The following is an 18,425-nucleotide window of genomic DNA, read 5'->3' as shown; positions in this document are numbered from 1 at the left end:
AACATTCACAAAATGGCTTCTCTCGGTTAGACCAAAGGGATGAGACCAGAGCATGCACCAAAGCAGACTTTATTTAGCTCAGTGGAGTATGGGAAGGGAAAGGAAGAGAAACACACACCAGTATGGGAGAACTTTGGGAAGGAGAGTATAGAGACACACTAAACCACTGGAGCAGGACATAAGGACAGGTGCACATCACAGGTATCTTTTTGGTCATCACTATGGCAACAACATATCCAGAAAAAAATTAAAAGAATAGTTTTACCTACAGTAAGGATAACAGAGTCCCTTCACCATAGAGGACCCCAATATGTACATCTTACAGTCACTAAGATCAAGAGAATACGACAAATGAAATTTAAAATAATCAGTATACAAAAAAACTGCCTTTGTGGTATTTGGAATGCACATTTCTGTACAGAAGAAAGCTCATTGGTATTGTCGTAAACATTGGTTAGTTTAAGAACAAAACATGACAGAGTTAGTCAGTCCACATCCTTTGGAAAGTTGGCTGTGATGTCAGTCTGAGTTCAGCAAAGCTGTTTTAGCTGGACAAATGGACTAGAGACATTGCAACACAGAAAGACTGACACCATACCGGTGGAAGGTTTGGGGCTGAACTCCTTCAAATAGCTATGCAGTATCTCCATAAGTATTGAGAAGTTAATGCCCCAAGCAGGTTTCTCTAAAACTGGAAGCTTGAAAAAATATTTCTGGTATTACGAAAGCCATTTTTATCTTCTGAGAAGGGGTAATTAATAAGATACTGAAAAACAAACCTGATGGAATTGAGCCCCACATATCCATTTGTTTTCAACAGAACAACAGAGGAGCAGTTTATCAACAGCATCACAGGTATCATTACAGTTTGTAGTCATTAAAGCCTAGTGGTAAAGCGATCAGAGCATGCATCTTTCTACAGTATCGTTAGAAACTACAGTACATTAGCAGCAAACTGGACATCCTTAAGGGCTGAAGTTCAACACTATGGTAAAAAAAGAAAGAAAAATAAACTGCAACATTTCTCAAGAGAAGTAAAACTCTTTAACCGCTATATTACAGACTGCCATGGCTCTAGTTTGGGGTTTTGGTTACAGTCTCCAGTGTGCTTATGAGAGGCAGAAAACAGTAGCTTAGATATAGGGACTCCTTCCTTCTTTAAAAACAGCAATACATCGTCAAGTAAACAGTAGCGCTTATTTTTGTAGGTCATATGGTTAAAGTATTATCACGTCTTTGGATTTTTGTCTTAAAGCATTAATTATTGTTTAGCTATTATTGTTATATTATCATTATTACAGTTAGAATAAGGACTGGTTGCAAATGAACACAGGAAGAAAGGTAGAGAGCAAACAAGGAAAGTAGGTAGGGAGGGAGAAAGAGGGAAAATAAATTAAGTGTACAAAAATAACATCAATAACATCCAAAGTTTTTCTCAGATTTGCGCAGTAGCTCCCCATCTGTAAGTGGAAAAGGGAGCTATGTCTCAATCATCCAATGAAGTCTTGAGTCAACCATACAAAAGCTAAATACTGTACATTTACCCCTCACACTATTAAACACTTTAGTTTCAATAAGGTTTTTGTAACAATCTATTACTCAGAGGTGAAAAGCTCAGATCTTTGAAATACAGATGTTTTTGTAGATATTTTTTAATACTTAGTCCAAGGTTTAACCATGCCTCCTCTGTTTTAAAAACAGAAAAGTACAGTATTAAGATCACATTTGAAGCGGAGCCATGTTGAGCTGTTGACCTGAGCATAGAAAGCTTTACATTAATCACATAACATTGGTCAGCCATTGGTATATTCAAATAGAACGGAAAGGCAGTAAGTCACCTTGCCTGAACATATCAAAGCTGTCATAATCTTTTCATAATCATGACACTATTATATCGAAGCAAGACAGTTTATCTCAATCCATAAGATTTATATTAAGAAACTATTACTAAACACACACAATGTAAATTTGAGTTTGGTTAAAGTTTTCATATACAGTATAATGGTTGAGTGCTATAAAAAATAGTTTGCCCCGTTCAGGACAAACTGGCCTTTACGTTCTGTGCTATTTGGGCTGTTATCCACTAAAGGAACATAGAAGGTGTACATGTACAACAGAAGACTCATCATTGGCTTGTGGAGGGTGAAGCTGCATTCTGGCACCGCATCAGTCTATTGGTACTCGGCTTACTTTTGCCAGTTGCAGATCTCACCCATTCACGGTACAGACGTCAGCTCTGCAGTTTGTTATTGAAAACAAACGTGTTGAAACTAAATCCACAGACATGAAAAATTTTGGTTACGAGCTTTGGAATCTGAGTCAGTCTTTACAAAAGCTCTATGCGAATACCTCCGTTTATTTCAAGGATATTTTGTTTTTTTTTCATCTTCTTCTTCATCCACTGTTAACTGCTTTGTTTTTCTTCAAGTTTATCTTTTGGAGCTCTCTATTTACACTAAAATCTCTTTGACAATTTCTTTTCCAGCCTCTTACAGACTGGCACTACATGCTACACAGCTAGTCATCTAGCACTGTCTGGTGGAGGGCCCACTGTGAGTCTGTCATGCAGACTGAGAGGTAGACTGCAGGTCTAGCTGGGCAGTGAGGTCACATACTTGGAGAATGCTCTTTGGCCTCTGTGGCATCTGGTTGGTTTTTTTTTCAAGGTGGTGTTTGGTTGTAGTAAGGTGTCTGACGGAATAGGGAGAGGAGCTCTTTCCAACAAGAAAGGACAGACCAGGAAAGAGTTTAAGAACAATATGAAAAGAGGAAAGCTGTGGTAGAGAGGACTTGGTTTGGGCTCTCTCCTACTTTCAGTTGAGAGTTTCTCTTTGGGCCACTGTGGCTCGGCATCTTTGGGGTGTTTAGGTTACAGGTTTGGCAGCAAAGTGGACAGGGTATATGTTTAGACGTCGACAGCAGGTGCAGGAGGGGTTTTGAGGAGAATGTAGTAGAAAGAAGAAAAGGGACCGTAGTCTGCCTCTCTAAGCTCTGTCTCTCTCCCCGGCCCCCGCGGATAGCTCGGCCTGCTCCCTCTCTGCAGAGTCAGAGCTCAGGCTCCTGGCCCTCTTCTCCTTGGCTCTGGCATTCTGGAACCACACCTGCAAAAAAAATTTGTACGAATATATTACCCATTTCCCTTAAAAGACTTGATTGTTCTGAAATTTTTTTAATCTTTAATAAATGCAGATCAAATTGCATTTTATCATTTATGAATATTTGAAACATTTACCTGCACCACTCGGTGAGGCAGTCCCAATTCCTGGCCCAGTGTCTCACACTCATGTCGGTTGGGGGTACGGTGGCTCCTGTAGAAGTCTCTGAGCTGGAGTACCTGGAAGTGGCTCATCTGTGTCCTTTGGCGCTGCTGCTGATGTTGGTGCTGTTGCAGACTTTGCGTCTCACCCCAATCTGAGCTTGGACCCCCAGATCCCTCAGGACTAGGAGACCCTTGGTCAGCCATACTGGAACCCTCCTCACATGGGTACTCCTCATCGTCTTCCTCATAGTCATCATCATCCAGTGGGTTGTTCAGATCAGTGGTTGAAGACAAAGAGGTCACAGATGGCTTCATAGTCATCTCTTTGTTAATCATAACATAGCCATGGTTTGGGATGAGGCTGGAGGATATAGATGGACCTGGTCTGTCCATGACAGATGACATAGCCATCCCAATCTGCACATTGGATCCATTACTCATCAATAAGTTGTAGCCTGCTCTTTCAGCCTCTGCCCAGTGGCGTGACCTCATATGGGCATCCAGAGCACTCTTTACCTTGAAGAGAGCCCTGCAGAATGGGCAGCGCAGGTGGTTCATACCCAAGCTGAAACTGGATCCCGGCCCCATTGACCGAAATTGTCCTTTTCTCTCTCTGGCTCGTGTATTCTGAAACCAAACCTGTAAAGGAAAGACCAGCATGTTTTAAAATTGGAGATACACATAAGCGTTAAGTCATTTTCTATGCCTTGCTTTCTGCCCCTCTCTCTGAAAAACATTCACTCATATTCAAACACAACAAACATCCATAAAATACCTGAACCACACGTCTTGAGAGGCCCACATCGCGTGCAATGCCTTCCAGGACTCCTCTGGTGGGGTTAGAATCCATGCTGTAGCGCCGATACAAAACTTCAAGCTGTTCTGGTGTGATGGTAGTTCTCTGACGCTTATCCCTTCTGTGCTCCTCCTCAATCTCTCTACTGCCTTTATGGCCTTCAAAACTGGTCTCTGACATAAGCTTTGAACTCTGCTTCATGGGTGACAGGGAACTTTGAGAGAGGCTGGTGAGGGTGTTACTTGAGTGATCAGAGAGAGTGTTATTAATTTGCATGCTGTTTAAGTGTGAAATCATGGGATGTGTGGGATTAGGGTGCATCTGGGACATAGCGCCTGAAAGCATTTGGCTAGCCATCAGGGTGTGGTTGGGGTGGAGCATCATGTAAGGCATGGTTCGGTCTGTGAAGCCAGAGTGGAGAAATTGGACCTGGGACTGAGCTGCCAGGAGGTGCCTGGTCTGATGCTCCTGCCACAGCTGGAATGAGGGCAAGGACACTGGGCAGAGACTGCACTGGAACTGAGCCTGGGTTTGGGGTTGGAGCTGGTTTTTTGGCTGGGTTTCAGTGGATAGGCCAGAGGTGGCATCGGGCAGCCGAATGTGGCTTGTTTCGGACTCTGGAGCAGCAAGGAGGCTGGGTGATATATCAGCGGGCTTTTCGACAGCTTGATCAGAAGGAGGACTGTGCGTATGCCCCTGGCTGGAATGAGCTGTGGATGCGATGGTGGGTACTGTTTTTTGTTTAGAGGAGGAAGAGCGAGGCTGAGGTCTTTCGGGAGTACTTTCTGGCTCCATGTTGGGCTCAGGTTGTGGAGAGGACCCTGTTTTCATGGCCTGTACAATTTCCTTACGCTGGATGTCTGCATCTGAAATTTCATTTTGAGTTTGCCCAACAGTTAGGCTCTTGTTAGCCTGAGGAGAGGTTGTTATATCTTCTTGTTTCCTAGTAACAGGTGTTGTTTCGCCATTGGCTGTTAGATGCTCACTTTCTGTGCAGTGAGAGGAAGAATCAAGGACAGGTGAGTCAGGGTTGGTGTAATACTCATAAGTCAGATCCATGGAATTTTCATTCTGAGATTCACCTTGTCCTTCATCCCCAGAGCTGTTATCACCATCATCATCATTCTTGTAGCAGCCATTTCTCTGTCTGTGAATGTTGTCAACCTGGTTCTTCCCCTCTAATCCATCGTCTGTCCCCCGGTCTTGATGTTTGCGGGCTCTCTGTCTAGCATTTTGGAACCATACAACAATGATTCTGTTTGGGAGAGACAACAGAGCAGACAACCTGTCATATTCTTCCTCTCTGGGGTAGGGAGTCGCCTGAAACACCCCCTGCAGGGTCTCCAGCTGTTGCTCCGTGAAGCGGGTTCGGGAAGAGCGTCGGCCCCTATGGGGCTCTCCTCTTTGGAGGTCTGTGGTCTGGGGCTGTGGGGAGGTGTTGACTGGAAGGCCTGGGGACAGTGAACATGGGGAAAGTGTCAGAGGTTGGGTTTGTGCTACTTCTCTGGACTCCTCCAGGGCTATGGTTGGGGGGTTATTAAAATTGTAAGGGGAATCCTTGTCTCGCTGGCGCTCTTTAAATAGGGTGTTGCGAAACCAGTGTTTGATGACTTTATGAGGCAAACTAGACAGAGCAGACATCTTGTTGACCTCTTCATCACTGGGGAGGGTGTTAATATCAAAGTTTTTCCTCAGAACAGTCAGTTGCTCCTCAGAGATTCGGGTTCGGGTTCTCTTACCCTGATGTTCAAGTATTGTTGGGCTGACTTGGGGTTGATGTCCTGTTTGGACAGGGCTGTGTTGGGATGGTTGACCCAGCAGCGCAGGATTGAGCTGTGGAGGCTGACCTTGCAAAGCTGGGCTTAGCTGGGGTTGCTGGACTAGCAAAGAAGGGCTGAGCTGTGGCTGTTGCCCTAGCAGTGCTGAGTTGAGTTGAGATTGGTAGAGTTTTGCCAACTCAGGGTTCACACTTGAGTCTAACCAAGATTGGGGCTGGAGACCCATAGACTGCATCACAACTGGAGAGAGGAGAGATAGGTCCATGGGAAAAGGAATGTGGGGTAGGGAAATGTTAGGTAAAGGAAGCTGGGGCAAGGAAAGAGGAAGCATAGGTATTTTAGGTAAGGTAAGAGGTATGGAGTTAGCCGGGGGTGTGGTTTGAGAAGTAGCTGTGGCAGATGTGCTTGGGATGGGTGCTTCTTGTTGTGGTAATTCTTGAGGTTGAGAAGGAATTGGAGAAGAAGGTGCGAGGGCAGTTGATGTTGGGTCTGTAGCTGGAGTACAAATTTTGGTTATTGGATCTGAAGGGTGTACAGGTGAGGGTACAAGGCTTTTAACTTGAGGCATAGCTGGTTCCGGTGCTACTTCTGATTCTGAGGATGGGACTGGTGCTGCAGCTGAAGCAGTTGAGTTCTCCCCAGATTTAGACTGTGTGAGAGGGTAGATCTGGTCATACTGCAGCCTGTATTCTCTGGAAAACCTCTCCAGTGCAGGAGTAGGAAACAGCTTCCTATGAATGTACTCCCGGTGGCTTTTTAAAATCAAGGCATCTGAAAAAAACTTGCCACAGTCTCTACACTTTTCTCCTCTTCCACAGCATTCTTTCTCTTTGTTTGGTGATTCATCATCTTCCTGCTTTTTCTCTTGTGGCAAACTTGCTATCTCTCCATTGCCCTCTACTCCTTTGTTATCCTTGTTACAGCCTTCCATCTTTCCATCCTGTAGTCCACTAAACTCAACTCTTTCTTCCTCTGAGCATACCTCCATCTTTTTGATATCAGAGCACTCCTGTTTATCCGGTAACATATGGGTTGGTATCTGCTGCTGGTGTCTGTGTCTACTTTGTATATATTGCAGTGCCAACTCATAGCCATAACTCTGCAGCAGGGCTCGAAGGGGCTCCCCATTCACAGCAGCATAGGGCACTCTGGGAGGAGGACACTGCAATCCAGGAACATTAAATGAGGAGGAATCTGTTTCCTCCTTCTGACTCTCATTTTTAACAGTAGGAACAAGCATTTCTTCTTTTTCTTCCTCACCTCTAAAATTGCTGTGTTCTCTTTCTGACTGGTTGTTGGTGGATACACTGCAGCCAACTTCAACCTTAGCTTCACACTGCAAATGATCCTTTGGTTGGCTAACAGCTGAGTTTGAACTTTGTCTCGGGGTTTGTTTCTCGTCTATTTGACGTTGGGACTCCCATTTAGCTTCTGCCTTAACCGGTTCTTTTGGGTTGGCACACACAAACTGACTAAGTTCGAGGCTCTTAAAAGTTAACTCTGGGTTAAGATGCATGTCTCCTGACAAGTAAAAGGGCAGAAGAAGTTGCTGCTGCAGAGAGAGCAAGGTGTCTGGTGCCAGGGAGAAGTGTTGTTTAAGGAGATTCTCTGTCCCTAAGGGAAGATGCTGCATCAATTGGGACTGGAGCAGAGCGGTGTGTTGTTGTAACTGAGCTTGGGCCTGAGCCTGAGCCTGGGCTAATTGCTGCTGTTGTATTAGCATTAGCTGGTTTCTTGATGCTATAAGTTCTGCCACTCTCTTTTTAGCCTGCTTGCTGTCAGATGGGTTAGAGAGGGTTGGCTGGGCCTCGGCTGCTAGGCCAGGGCCTAATAGTAAAGAGGTTGATGAGCTTACTACATCTGACCTCTTGGTGAAAGACAAACTCTTAGATGTTTCTTCTCTGGTGGTAGCAGCCTGAGCAGCAGTAGTGGGGACTGACACTGGAGCAGATGCTGGGGTCTGTTGAGCTGAGTTCTGGGCATTACGGGCTCTTGTCTGATGAAGGACAGAGCGAAGATGTATGTCCAGTGTGGAGCTCTGGCTATAGCCCACTCCACACAATCGGCAGCGGTAGGGCCTAGGATCTGGGCCACGGGGAGCCTCGGGGGCCGCAGCACCTGTGCCAGAGTCCTGCAGGGCTCGTCTGGCCCGATGGAGATGGGACACAGAGTTATAGTGGACCAGAAGAATGGTTTTCTGGGTAAAAGATTCAGAGCATATTGTGCATTTATAGGGCCTGGTGGGATCCAGATAGCGGTCCATTGTGGGGTTAGGGCACTTCCTGAAAACAGAGCTGGAAGTAGGTTCTGATATGATCTCCTCATGTGGCCCTTTCTCTGGCTCAGGTAAATCCTCCTCACCTCCATCAACTTCACCGACCATATCCTTCTCTTTAAATTGTACTTCTTTTTGTTCCTCCTTTACCTCCATGCCTAGTGCCTCTTCCTCTATCTCTTCATCCTCACCCTCTCCTGCTTCTTGACCCACTTGAGGTGATAAACTAAAATCTTGTTGGACTGAACTCTTATTATGCTCCATGTACTGAGCAGTGTGAGGCGGCAAGTGTGTATTCTGCCCCTGTGTGTTGTCCAGCTGTGAGTGTGTGTTCTGCAAGTGTCTCTGCAGGGCCTCCTGACTGCGGCATTGTCTAGAACAGAGGGGGCACTCTGTCGCCGCCCTCATGGCATGGTACTGCCAGTGCAGCTGGAGCTTCTCCTGAGTGGGGAACGCCAGGCTGCACCTGCTGCAACGGAACCGGTAACCATGGCGATCAGAAAGGGGAGGGGGGTCGCCAATCGGGGAGGTGGGCGGGGAGGAGGGGGGGGTCTGAGTTGGGGACTGAGGAGCCAGTCTGCCATTGGAAGGGTGAGTGGTGTTGTCTTCTAGGGGTGGGGTGAGTAGAGCTGTGACATCTTTGGGTGCGGCTACATCTCCCTCAGTGTTCTCCACTGAAATGCCTGCAAAATGCGTAAAAAGAGTAATAGTAAATTTTAAATAACATTAGGCCAAGAAAACAATTTGTTTTGAACGAATTACCATGACATGGTTTGGAATTTATTTTTCTTCTATTAATATCTAAATTATGGTCAGTTTTAACATGCATTTTATACCAACCTTTGTTTTTCTGTGAATCAACTGAGGCACAGGAATCATCAGTATGGGAAAAATTTGCATTGTTATTCTTGGTGTTTTTATTTTTCTGAGTATCATCTGTCTCTGGTTCTGTCTGCAGCTCAGGCTGCGGTTGTTCCATGGATAGTGTGACCTGGAAGAAAAAATTGACAGTCTGTCAATTTTGTTTTTTTGGGGGGGATTTATTGCCAGTTCCACTCAGTGTTGTTTTACCAATTCAGAAAGAAATATGGGATATTACCATATTTTCTTAATCTAACATTATGAATAAAACATTTAATTGTACAGCATAATAGCAAGCAAATATCAAGATGTATAAACATGAGTGTCTGCACACCCAGTCCTAATATCATAAAACATTAAAGTGTGAATCTGTAAGTGTATCGCTACATCTTGCACCTGCCGGCACAGCGGTATAGACAGCAAGGCACATCAATTTGGTAATAAGTGTATATGGTTGAGATATGTGGGTCTGCCCTTCAGCTCCTACGACACCCTTCAACATGCCCCAAGGGTTTAATAAAACTTTACTGAGCTGAATAATGAATTTATTTAAAATCATTCTTCATATAGAAAACCTCCATCTCCACAGCTTCGAGCACTGAGAGCAAATACTATATCTATGCGAACAGCTAGCTACCCTTAGGAAAGGACGGACAGCTAAAGATGAGATTTACATGACAAGAGTTTTCTCTGCGTAACAGCTTCATAAGAGAGAAAGAGAAGAACAACCACACACACACACACACATACACACTGCAGAGAAAACTGAAGGTCAGGCTTAATCTAGAGAGCGTAATTGGAAAGCAAGGTACATAATGGCCATCATCACCTCAGTCTGAATTAATGAACCTCAATTACTATCAGAGAGAGTGAGGGAGGGGTCGGAGGGGAAGGAGGGAGGACGATGGTGGGGGGTAAGGAGGGTAAGGGGTGTAGAATATGAAAAAGAGAGAGAGCATGGAGAGGGAGGGAGAAAGTATGGGGCAATGAACAAAAAAAAACTGCTTCGGAGAGAGAGAGCGAGTAAGGGAGGGGTAACGCATAAGAAATTGAGAGAGAGCTTGGGAGAGACAGAAAGGGAGGGGCCGGGACAGAGATTGCTGAATAGGAGTGATAGGAGTAGCTTGGGGGGGGGAGGGAGGGACAGCAGAGGGGAGAAAGGGTGAAAAGCAGTCAGTCAAGTGGAGGCGAAGAGCGCAAGAGACAAAGGCCACTTAGCATACGGGCCAGGGAGATGGAGGATGGTGATGTGGATAGATGACCAGTCTTTGTTAGTTGGAGAGACACAGTAAAAAGCATGGGGGCCCCTTTTTAGCTTGACTGCACTTCTGGTAATAGAGGGCTACTTAAACATGCATTATAGAAAGACTGGCTTTTCCCTCACTCACTCCGTCAAACCCTCTCTCTTCCACTCTAAAAAACGTGCATACACATACACACCGAATGCACGGCTGCATCAAAGATGATAGCGGGGAGCTACTTAAACATGCATTAAAAAAAGCGCTGCCTTTCTCTCTGGTGCCTTCTTAATGGAATTGTCTCCCTACATTTCACTCTCCCCCATCCCCCATCGCTTTTGCCTTCTCGTTTTCTTTTGCTTCCTGACAAACGCAAATACAACAAATACACACTTGCATACACTTACTGTGCTGATGAGCTTGTCTACACAGTCCTGTGCCACACTGTGCACATGTGAGAGATGCTGTCGAAGGTGTGTGTGTGAGAGTTTAACCTGGCACAAAGGGCACTGGACAGTCTAAAAGAGTCGAGAGAAGAAAAAAGTGCTGAATTAGAAGGCTGAAAGAGAGCACAGATGTGCATGGGTTATCACACTAGAACTCCATTAACTGTGTCCGTTGTTACATTTCATATTCACATGGACATAAATTATTCAAATGTGTGTCAACTGCTCACCTGCTGGTTCTGATTTTGCTGGTGAATTCTGGGGCGTTTGGTTGAGATAGAGTTTTCCATTTCCTCACATCCAGAGGATGGACGCTTGACTGAGGGCAATGACTCCCTCTTTTCTCTTTCCTCCTCCCTAGTTTCTTCTTCAAGTAAAAATTCAAATGAACATGTCAATAGATGTGTGTGATATATTATCATGCTATCGTTTGAGTTAACTATAATTCTAGGGCTGCCCCCTCCTAGTCAACTAGTCGACTAATCGGTTGTTTTGGTCTTACTCGACTGTCTTTAGTCGATTAGTCGTTTTTCATGCTTTTTTCATGCTCAATGACTCATTTCTAAAGACTTAAGCGCACATCTCTGTATAAATATACTGTATGTTGTTGAATTGTTTTGCACATTGTAGCAGCCATACCTGTCTCCTCCGAAATCTGCTTGTCCTCCAAGTTACAAGTGTCTTTGGTTGTGTCCAAAGGACCAGTGGCGGTCTCACTGGAAGTTTCCATATCATCACTGAGCTCTCCTGGGAGGGGACAAGGCACATAATTATGCTACACAAACATTGTGCTTTATACAATATGCTCTCACAAACTATCAGGCTAATTGTAGTTTATATTATCCTCTAGATAGCATCCTTCAAAAAGACCAATGTCTTTGGACCACACTTCATTCTTCTTGCTTGCCTCCATACACTATTGATCAAGTATTGATTCTCCATTAGAATCTCCTCAGAGGTGGAGTAGAGGTAATATGGACTTACAACACATCAGTTCACCTCGATAAGTCTTAATCCGCACATAGACAAATCGCACGATACACTTAATTTACAACTGAAGTGTTGAACTACTAATTTTAGATGTTGTGAGAGCAGTTCACACACTCCCAACGACGTAAATTCTGTGTTTTATCTTGAATAGACTGCACTCTGGTGACTTGCATCCACCTCCCCCATTCTTATCCAGGGGATTTGTATTGGTCCATTGATTAGCAGGTGCTAGTTAGCTGTTGTCAGGGGTTATTGGGGATATAACAAGGATGTGTATCGACAAATCAATTTACTTGATCAATATCTCAGCAACAGCCATTACTCATTTTCTCACTCTTTTCATCTTAATTCCCTGTCTGCTCGCCGAGGTCAGCAAGCAACATGAAATCAAATACGGCCACACGGTTCATAGTCTTACCTGTGACATCATCAGGGCTTTTCCTGATGGTAAAAATGGCTGCAAGCTCCTCTCCGCCCATTGGCTGCAGCTGTAGTAGCCCTTCCCTCTGCTGATGGGTTGGGGTTTGACTGTGTTTCAGTACTTGGAGTTTAGAAGAGGAGGAGTGGTTGCATAAGAGACAGTGGAACAGCCACGATCCTCCATCAACCTCACCATCATACTGCTGCAGGAACTAAAAATAAGGAAGTAGAAGGGAGAGAATGGAAATGATTATGGTTGTCTGATTATCATGAATTGCTGAATACATTTTTATTTCAAACACAACTTGTATGTTCTAAGACAAAGGGGTTATTATTGAGAGTGGACTGACTCGGTAAACCCGGACGCTGGCCTCGTGGTGTGAACTGAGGGAATGTCCTCGTAGCTTGTCCAAACTGCTGGTCACGTAGTCGCACAGGTTGCACCTCAGCTGGACGGGGTTGCCCTTAGCAATAAGGGCAGCCCCCTCCGGACCCCTGTCCCCGCCCTCCTGGAGGTGAGCTGCAAGCTGGTAGCGGGTGCGGTGTCTGTCAGTCTGGCAGTGCAAGGAGAAGTTAGCCCTCAGCGGGGTGGTGTAGCCGCACAGCCTGCAGTGGCAGCCACCAGCAACCAGGGAGCACCACTCAGACTGGGGCAGAGAGCGAGGGGCGTTCAGGTGCTGCTCCACAGACTCTAAGCTGTCGGACGAAAAGCAGGAGCAGACAAGGCATTGAAACACGCCCTGGGAGAGGGGTTCAGAGGGGGACATAGAGGGGGCTGGAGGGGGAGAGGGAGAGGGGGAGGGAGAAGGAGTCAGTGTAGACCCAAGGGTGACTGGCTGATCCGCGACTTGTTGACTGGTCAGCCGCATGTTCAAGGAGAGTTCCGCACCTAAAACACAGAGTGATCATCTGTAAGAATTTACACATTTTTATTCATGTTTTAATGTTGAATTACAGCGAGCGATGCTTCACTCACCTGTGCTTTGCAGGTGTTTCAGCTGCGGGGCAAGACTCCTGCAGTGAGACAGATAGTAACCTCTCTGGAGCCTTAGCATGTTATGTGTGTGTTTCTCGCTGGTGGTGTGTATGCGCAGGTTGCGGGCAATGCTTGTCTCATAGTCGCACACATCACACCGCCACCGCTTACCATGAGAGTGAGTGTGTGCGGGTGGTGTGAGCTTCGCAGGCTGGGTAGTAGGCGGAGGAGTAGAGAGTGGGGGCTTGTATGTGGGCTCATCTACTACGTGACTTTCGGAGGAGCTGCTATTGTTGGTAATGAGAGAAGTGTGGATGTGACCGTTCGAGTGTCCCCCACCTTGAACGTTATTAAGGTGTTTATCCGACTGCATGTGTATGCTGAGGTTGCCTTTCGATGAGGTAGCATAGTCACACACCTCACAGCGGTAGGGCTTGTAGCCACAGGCGTAGGTTTCACCGCGGGCCAAGCGAGGATGGGGCTTCCCCGAACTGCAATATCCACACACGCCTCGTGTTGCACCGCCACACACACACTTTCCCCCGGTGGCGCCACACACACACTGGCCTTCCGTCTCCGGATGTTTCTCCTTCATGTGGACTTGCAGTGTATGTTGAGACTTATAGTGCCAGTTACACTTGGGGCATTTCAGCGTCTTGCAGGAGTTGCGTGAGTGCATTATGGTCATGTGACTGGTCAGTGAATTAGGAGAGAGGTCTTGGTTGAGGTTTTTAAGGACAGCTTCTTTCTGTTCTTCTTCTTTGTCTCTCTCGTCATCCACCTCCGCGTCTAGCTGGCTGTCATTTGGTTCTGGAGCTTTGGCACCATCTCCATTGGAAATGGAAGAGTGAGGAACCCCTGCCGGCCCGTCATCTTCAGCAGGTGTACTGGCAGGCTCCGTACCTGCCAGTGGAAAAGCCAGAGTAGACTGCTGGGATTTAAAGCTCTGAGGAAACCCAGAAATCCAGCCCTGATCTCCCTTAATGTCTTTTACCTCTGTCTCGCTCAGCAGGGCAGAAGAGGAGGACAGACATGTGAAGTGCTTTGGAGAGGTGGAAAGAAAAGGGGAGGGCTCCGGAGAGGTGGAAGGAGTGGGGGAGGGCTTTGGAGAGGCGGCTATTTTGCTGTCGAGTGTGCCACTGGCCTTCGCAGTGCTGGAAGAAGAGCTGTGCTGGCTCTGTTGAGGTAATAAAGAACATTTGGATTTGGTTTGGCTTTGGTTTGAGATGGCCTCCTCCTCTTCCTTCTCCTCCTCTCCCCCTCTGCTGCAAAGGGCTGCTGGGAGGCCCCCTGTAACTGACGCCTCTCCCACACCTACATGCACCTCCCCTTCTTCCTTCCTTTGCCCTGACAAATATCCCTCCCCGAAGTCTTCCTTCATCCCCTGCTTTTGACACGCTCCATTCTCCTGTGACTGTCGGCCTCCTTCGTTCTGCTCACCTCCCTGGGTCTCTTCTCTAGCCTGGGACCCCTCTGCGCCCTCCTCCTCCTGCTGAGGCAGGGTCAGGGGCTCTTTGGCAGGGGCCATGGCTGAGGTATGAGAGGATGACCCCTGCTCCGGACTGACCGCTAGGGTCAGGAGAGGAAGAGATAAAGCCTGGGGACTGAGGTCAGCATCTCTCTCCTCTCCTCCCCCTCCATCCCCTCCTCCTCCCTCACCGCTGTCCATACCAGAGGCTACAGCTGCCACGCATTACTACCCCACCTGTGTTTCAGATACAGAGAAAGAAGAAGAAGGGAGCAGGACAGACAGAGACAGAAGAAGAGTGAAGGGAAAAAGAGGAGAAAATGAAATACATGAGTCATGTAAATAATATTGCATAACAGTGGAGGCCATTGATTACAGTCCCTGGATAGCATCTGTTCAATACTGCCTTCACAGCGCGCAATACAGAGGCTGGTTACTCCGGGGTTAGCGTTAGCCCTTAATGGGAAAATCAATAGCATGAGCGCTAAACTAGGTAGAGGAATGCGGGTAAAGGCTACGCAGGAGGTCTATAATATTTCTCAGGGGATAGGATTAAATAAAGAACTGAATGCTTCTGAGCTAACGGGCTTCCACTAAATTGCCACACTTAGATAAAAGCAGATAAAAGAACATTAAAGCCAGTGTATCAGTCTTTTGCTGTGCATTGGTACAAGGATATTATGAGAGGAAACAGGATCTCTGTTGAGCGCGAGCCATTTTATAACACGCAGTGCAAACACAGGGGGTGGCCACAATACAATAAACACCTGTATAATCTAATTTAGTGAAAAATACAGCTCGTACGAGGCAATTTTTGTTGAGATTTCAGACGAGTGTTGATCAAAATCTGTGGTAATTTTTGAAGCAATAGTAAGTGGTGTTGCAGAGTATTTTATTTCTCCTCTCATTGTATGTGTATAACATTGTGCACACCTCCTGTAAATCCCATTGCTTTCACACTATAAACACACCCATACTGTACAAATAAAACCCGAAGCGATGATGTACGTTAAAATAATGAATCCTTTTTGTAATAAACTGAAACTTTATGTATCATGCATTTATAGTCGATAATGATGTGTTTTTTAAAAACAAACAATTTAAATTAATGTCTATTTTAAGACTACATTTCCTTGGCATTTGAAATAATCCCGATTTAATGAAACTAGCATGTTTTATCATACATGGATGACCATAAACGTTCAGGTTAATCCTTAAAATTTCCCCCAAAAAAATGTATCGATGAGGTTACACAAAGAATCTTAATCTCCAGCACAATCGTGCATCACTACGGAGACTTCCTAAAAAAATTAATCGGGTCTCTTCTCCTCTTCTGTTTCTAACTGACAGATGGATGCCAGATGAGACAGATACATCTCTCTTACTCTGTGTGTGTCCCACAATCTCATTACTGACCTTTTTTAATCAAGGAGAGACCTTAATGTACCCTTTCACCTTCTCCTTCAACCAACCCCCTCCTCCTCCTCCTCCTGCTTAAACACCCTCTCTCGGCTGTAGCCACCCCCTCTCTCCTCTCTGCACCTTAAAGATATATGGCTCATATCGGCACTCTGATAGTGCTTTAATGTACTGTGTTTATGTCACAGGCCACAGACCCTTGCCCACTGCAGCTGTCCACTGTCCCGCCGGGTAGTGCTGAGGGGCTGAGCCTGCCTGCCAGCAGCTGAGAACAGTCTCTAATCTGATAAAGATTTTCATTTACACTGCAATCAATAACCTGGGTCTATCAGCAATGTAACTATTTATACAAACATTCCTGGCTCTCTATCGATCACAAGTGCGGGAAACCATCATTTAACAACGTGTGTGTGTGTGTGTGTGTTTGTACATCTACGTGTGTGTTAATGTGAGTAAATCCCCACTGCAAACTGACTCTGATAATGTCAATTAAGCACACACACACAAATCAACTGAAATTGTACATGTTATCAATGCAAATATGAATGACATATTTGTTATTAGGTGTGATTATTACAGATTTTGCAACATAAAATGATGCACAAATATCTAACAAAAAGTGTGTCCCCTGAAGCTCTATTTTATAGGCTGGTGTGTGTGCGTGTGTAGTGTGTGTGTCTGTACATCTATGTGTGTATGTTAATGTGAGTAAACCCCACTGCAAACTGACTCCTATAATGTCAATTAAGCACACACACACAAATCAACTGAAATTGTACATGTTATCAATGCAAATATGAATGACATATTTGTTATTAGGTGTGATTATTACAGATTTTGCAACATAAAATGATGCACAAATATCTAACAAAAAGTGTGTCCCCTGAAGCTCTGTCTTATAGGCTGGTGTGTGTGTAGTGTGTGTGTGTGTGTGTGTGTGTGTGTGTCTGTAGGAGTGTGTGTGTTAAGAATAGAGAGAAAGGAGAGACAGGGGTGTGAAGGGGAGAGAGAGAGACAGAGAGAAGAAGAGTTGTGTGGCTATACTTTAAGAAAATGCATTTTGTTTTGTCTTTATAGGACCTGGACAAACACAGTTGGACATGGACAAAATACTGTTTTGAACGCAACTGCTTTTGGACAGCCTCCACCATGTCTCAAGGTAATAGCACTGAAGCTGTATTATTATTGCATTATTCTGGGGTGCCATACTAACCGGGCTGTTGGAGAATAACCTGCGACTAGAAGTTCACTCCCTGTGTCTCTGTCTGTCTGTGTTGTCAAGCCTCTGACCAACACTCAGCCTGCAGACTACTTCAGCCTTTGTTTATTTACAGTGGACTGCACAGTACCACAAGCTAAACCCAAAGAGTGATCGCGTTCAGTATCCAGTAACAGGTGACTCAATGCACAAGCAGATCAACAAAAAAAAGCTCGATTTGTGCAGATTTTTACAGGCTGCACTAAACCAAACCACCGCCGGGTCGTTTGTCCTCCCATCCCTTTAATAATATCGTAAACAAATGGCAGACTTACATTTCTGCAGCGGCTCTGGTACAAAGCTCCGTACGCTGAATGTGTAGTAGTCCAACAAAACAATCGTATAGAGAGCCCACTCATTCCTTATGAATGATTCCTCTGCGTTTTTTTACGGAGCCTGGATGGAAAAAAAACGGTGGAGAGAGGGAGAGAGAGAGAGAGCAGCGGTGTGTCCAAGTTGTTACCAAAACAACAGTGTAATTAAAGCTACATATAGGCTGTAGTAAACAGAAAGATGAGGGGGACGGAGGGGTTTGTGCGAGCTCCAGAGGTAGAATGAGTTCTGATCACTGTGGGGGGAAAAACACTTGGCTCTTTATTCCTGCTAATTAGTTTCCTTTCAAAAAATGGCTGAGATTACGCGCAGTGCGCATGTGCGTAATTGCGCAGACACCGCTAATTAGCCCGTTTGGATCAATAGGATTCCGCGAGAGAGAGAGAGAGAGAGGGAGGGAGGAGGGAGGAGGAGAGGCTACAGGGGACGCAGAGAGAGGACAAGGAGGAGGAAATATTAAAAAAAAAAGGTGCGAAATATTACAGCGTTGAATTTTATTACAAATAGAATGACGTCGCCAAAAGATTCCCATAAATACATTTTTCAGAACGATTTTAAGACAAATAAGCTGATCTAAAAAAAATAAAAAAATGTAGAGAGAAATCATTATTACAGAAAAAATCTCTTAAAGACATGATAAAATACAAAAGAAGTACAATAATTTCACAAAAACAGACACAATATGTTTTTTTAGAGGGATAATATAGTGCCACTAAATCTGCAAGAAAATGCGACACTGTCACCGTGATTCACTGTTGAGAAGCACACTGCAAAGGCCCTGGAGGATTGTTTTAGGAATATAATATTGACATTTTTGTTTGAGATAAAGCAAGATGTTATAGACGCTCAAATGTGAGCATTATGTCCCAGATTAAATTTATATTTGCATGAAATATTTAAATTTCTGT

The 18,425-nt window shown here is 45.2% G+C and overlaps 1 protein-coding gene and 1 long non-coding RNA gene across 2 annotated transcripts in view; one reads left to right on the top strand and one right to left on the bottom strand.

Moving 5' to 3' along the window:
* The window catches only part of LOC141766366 (uncharacterized), a 33,252-nt gene that overhangs the window by 10,286 nt on the left and 4,541 nt on the right, over positions 1–18,425 (top strand). Inside the window, exon 3 of the long non-coding RNA XR_012593621.1 lies at positions 17,004–17,085. This is a non-coding gene — a long non-coding RNA (uncharacterized LOC141766366). The remainder of the gene's footprint in view (positions 1–17,003; positions 17,086–18,425) is intronic.
* LOC141766329 (zinc finger homeobox protein 3-like) lies at positions 18–17,959 on the bottom strand. Its single transcript, XM_074633078.1, has 11 exons — positions 17,460–17,959; positions 13,040–14,744; positions 12,414–12,952; positions 12,062–12,275; positions 11,293–11,400; positions 10,884–11,020; positions 10,615–10,725; positions 8,949–9,099; positions 4,035–8,791; positions 3,233–3,898; positions 18–3,101 (listed from the first exon to the last, which is right to left on the bottom strand). The coding sequence occupies exons 2-11, from the start codon at positions 14,706–14,708 to the stop codon at positions 2,985–2,987; spliced, it is 8,469 nt and encodes a 2,822-aa protein (XP_074489179.1). The 5' UTR covers positions 14,709–14,744; positions 17,460–17,959; the 3' UTR covers positions 18–2,984.

Source organism: Sebastes fasciatus, chromosome 4 (genome assembly GCF_043250625.1).
Source record: "Sebastes fasciatus isolate fSebFas1 chromosome 4, fSebFas1.pri, whole genome shotgun sequence".
In the NCBI taxonomy this organism is placed as follows: domain Eukaryota; kingdom Metazoa; phylum Chordata; class Actinopteri; order Perciformes; family Sebastidae; genus Sebastes; species Sebastes fasciatus.
The sequence above is the reverse complement of the archived record's forward strand: the minus strand, read 5'-3'. Positions and strand labels throughout refer to the sequence as shown.

Coding starts and splice junctions, on each gene's coding strand:
- LOC141766329 (XM_074633078.1), bottom strand. CDS start 14,708: ATGGACAGCGGTGAGGGAGGAGGAGGGGATGGAGGGGGAGGAGAGGAG. Junction 11,401..12,061: donor AAGCCCTGATGATGTCACAG/GTAAGACTATGA, acceptor GTCCCCTCCCAG/GAGAGCTCAGTGATGATATG. Junction 3,899..4,034: donor TCTCAAGACGTGTGGTTCAG/GTATTTTATGGA, acceptor TTTCCTTTACAG/GTTTGGTTTCAGAATACACG.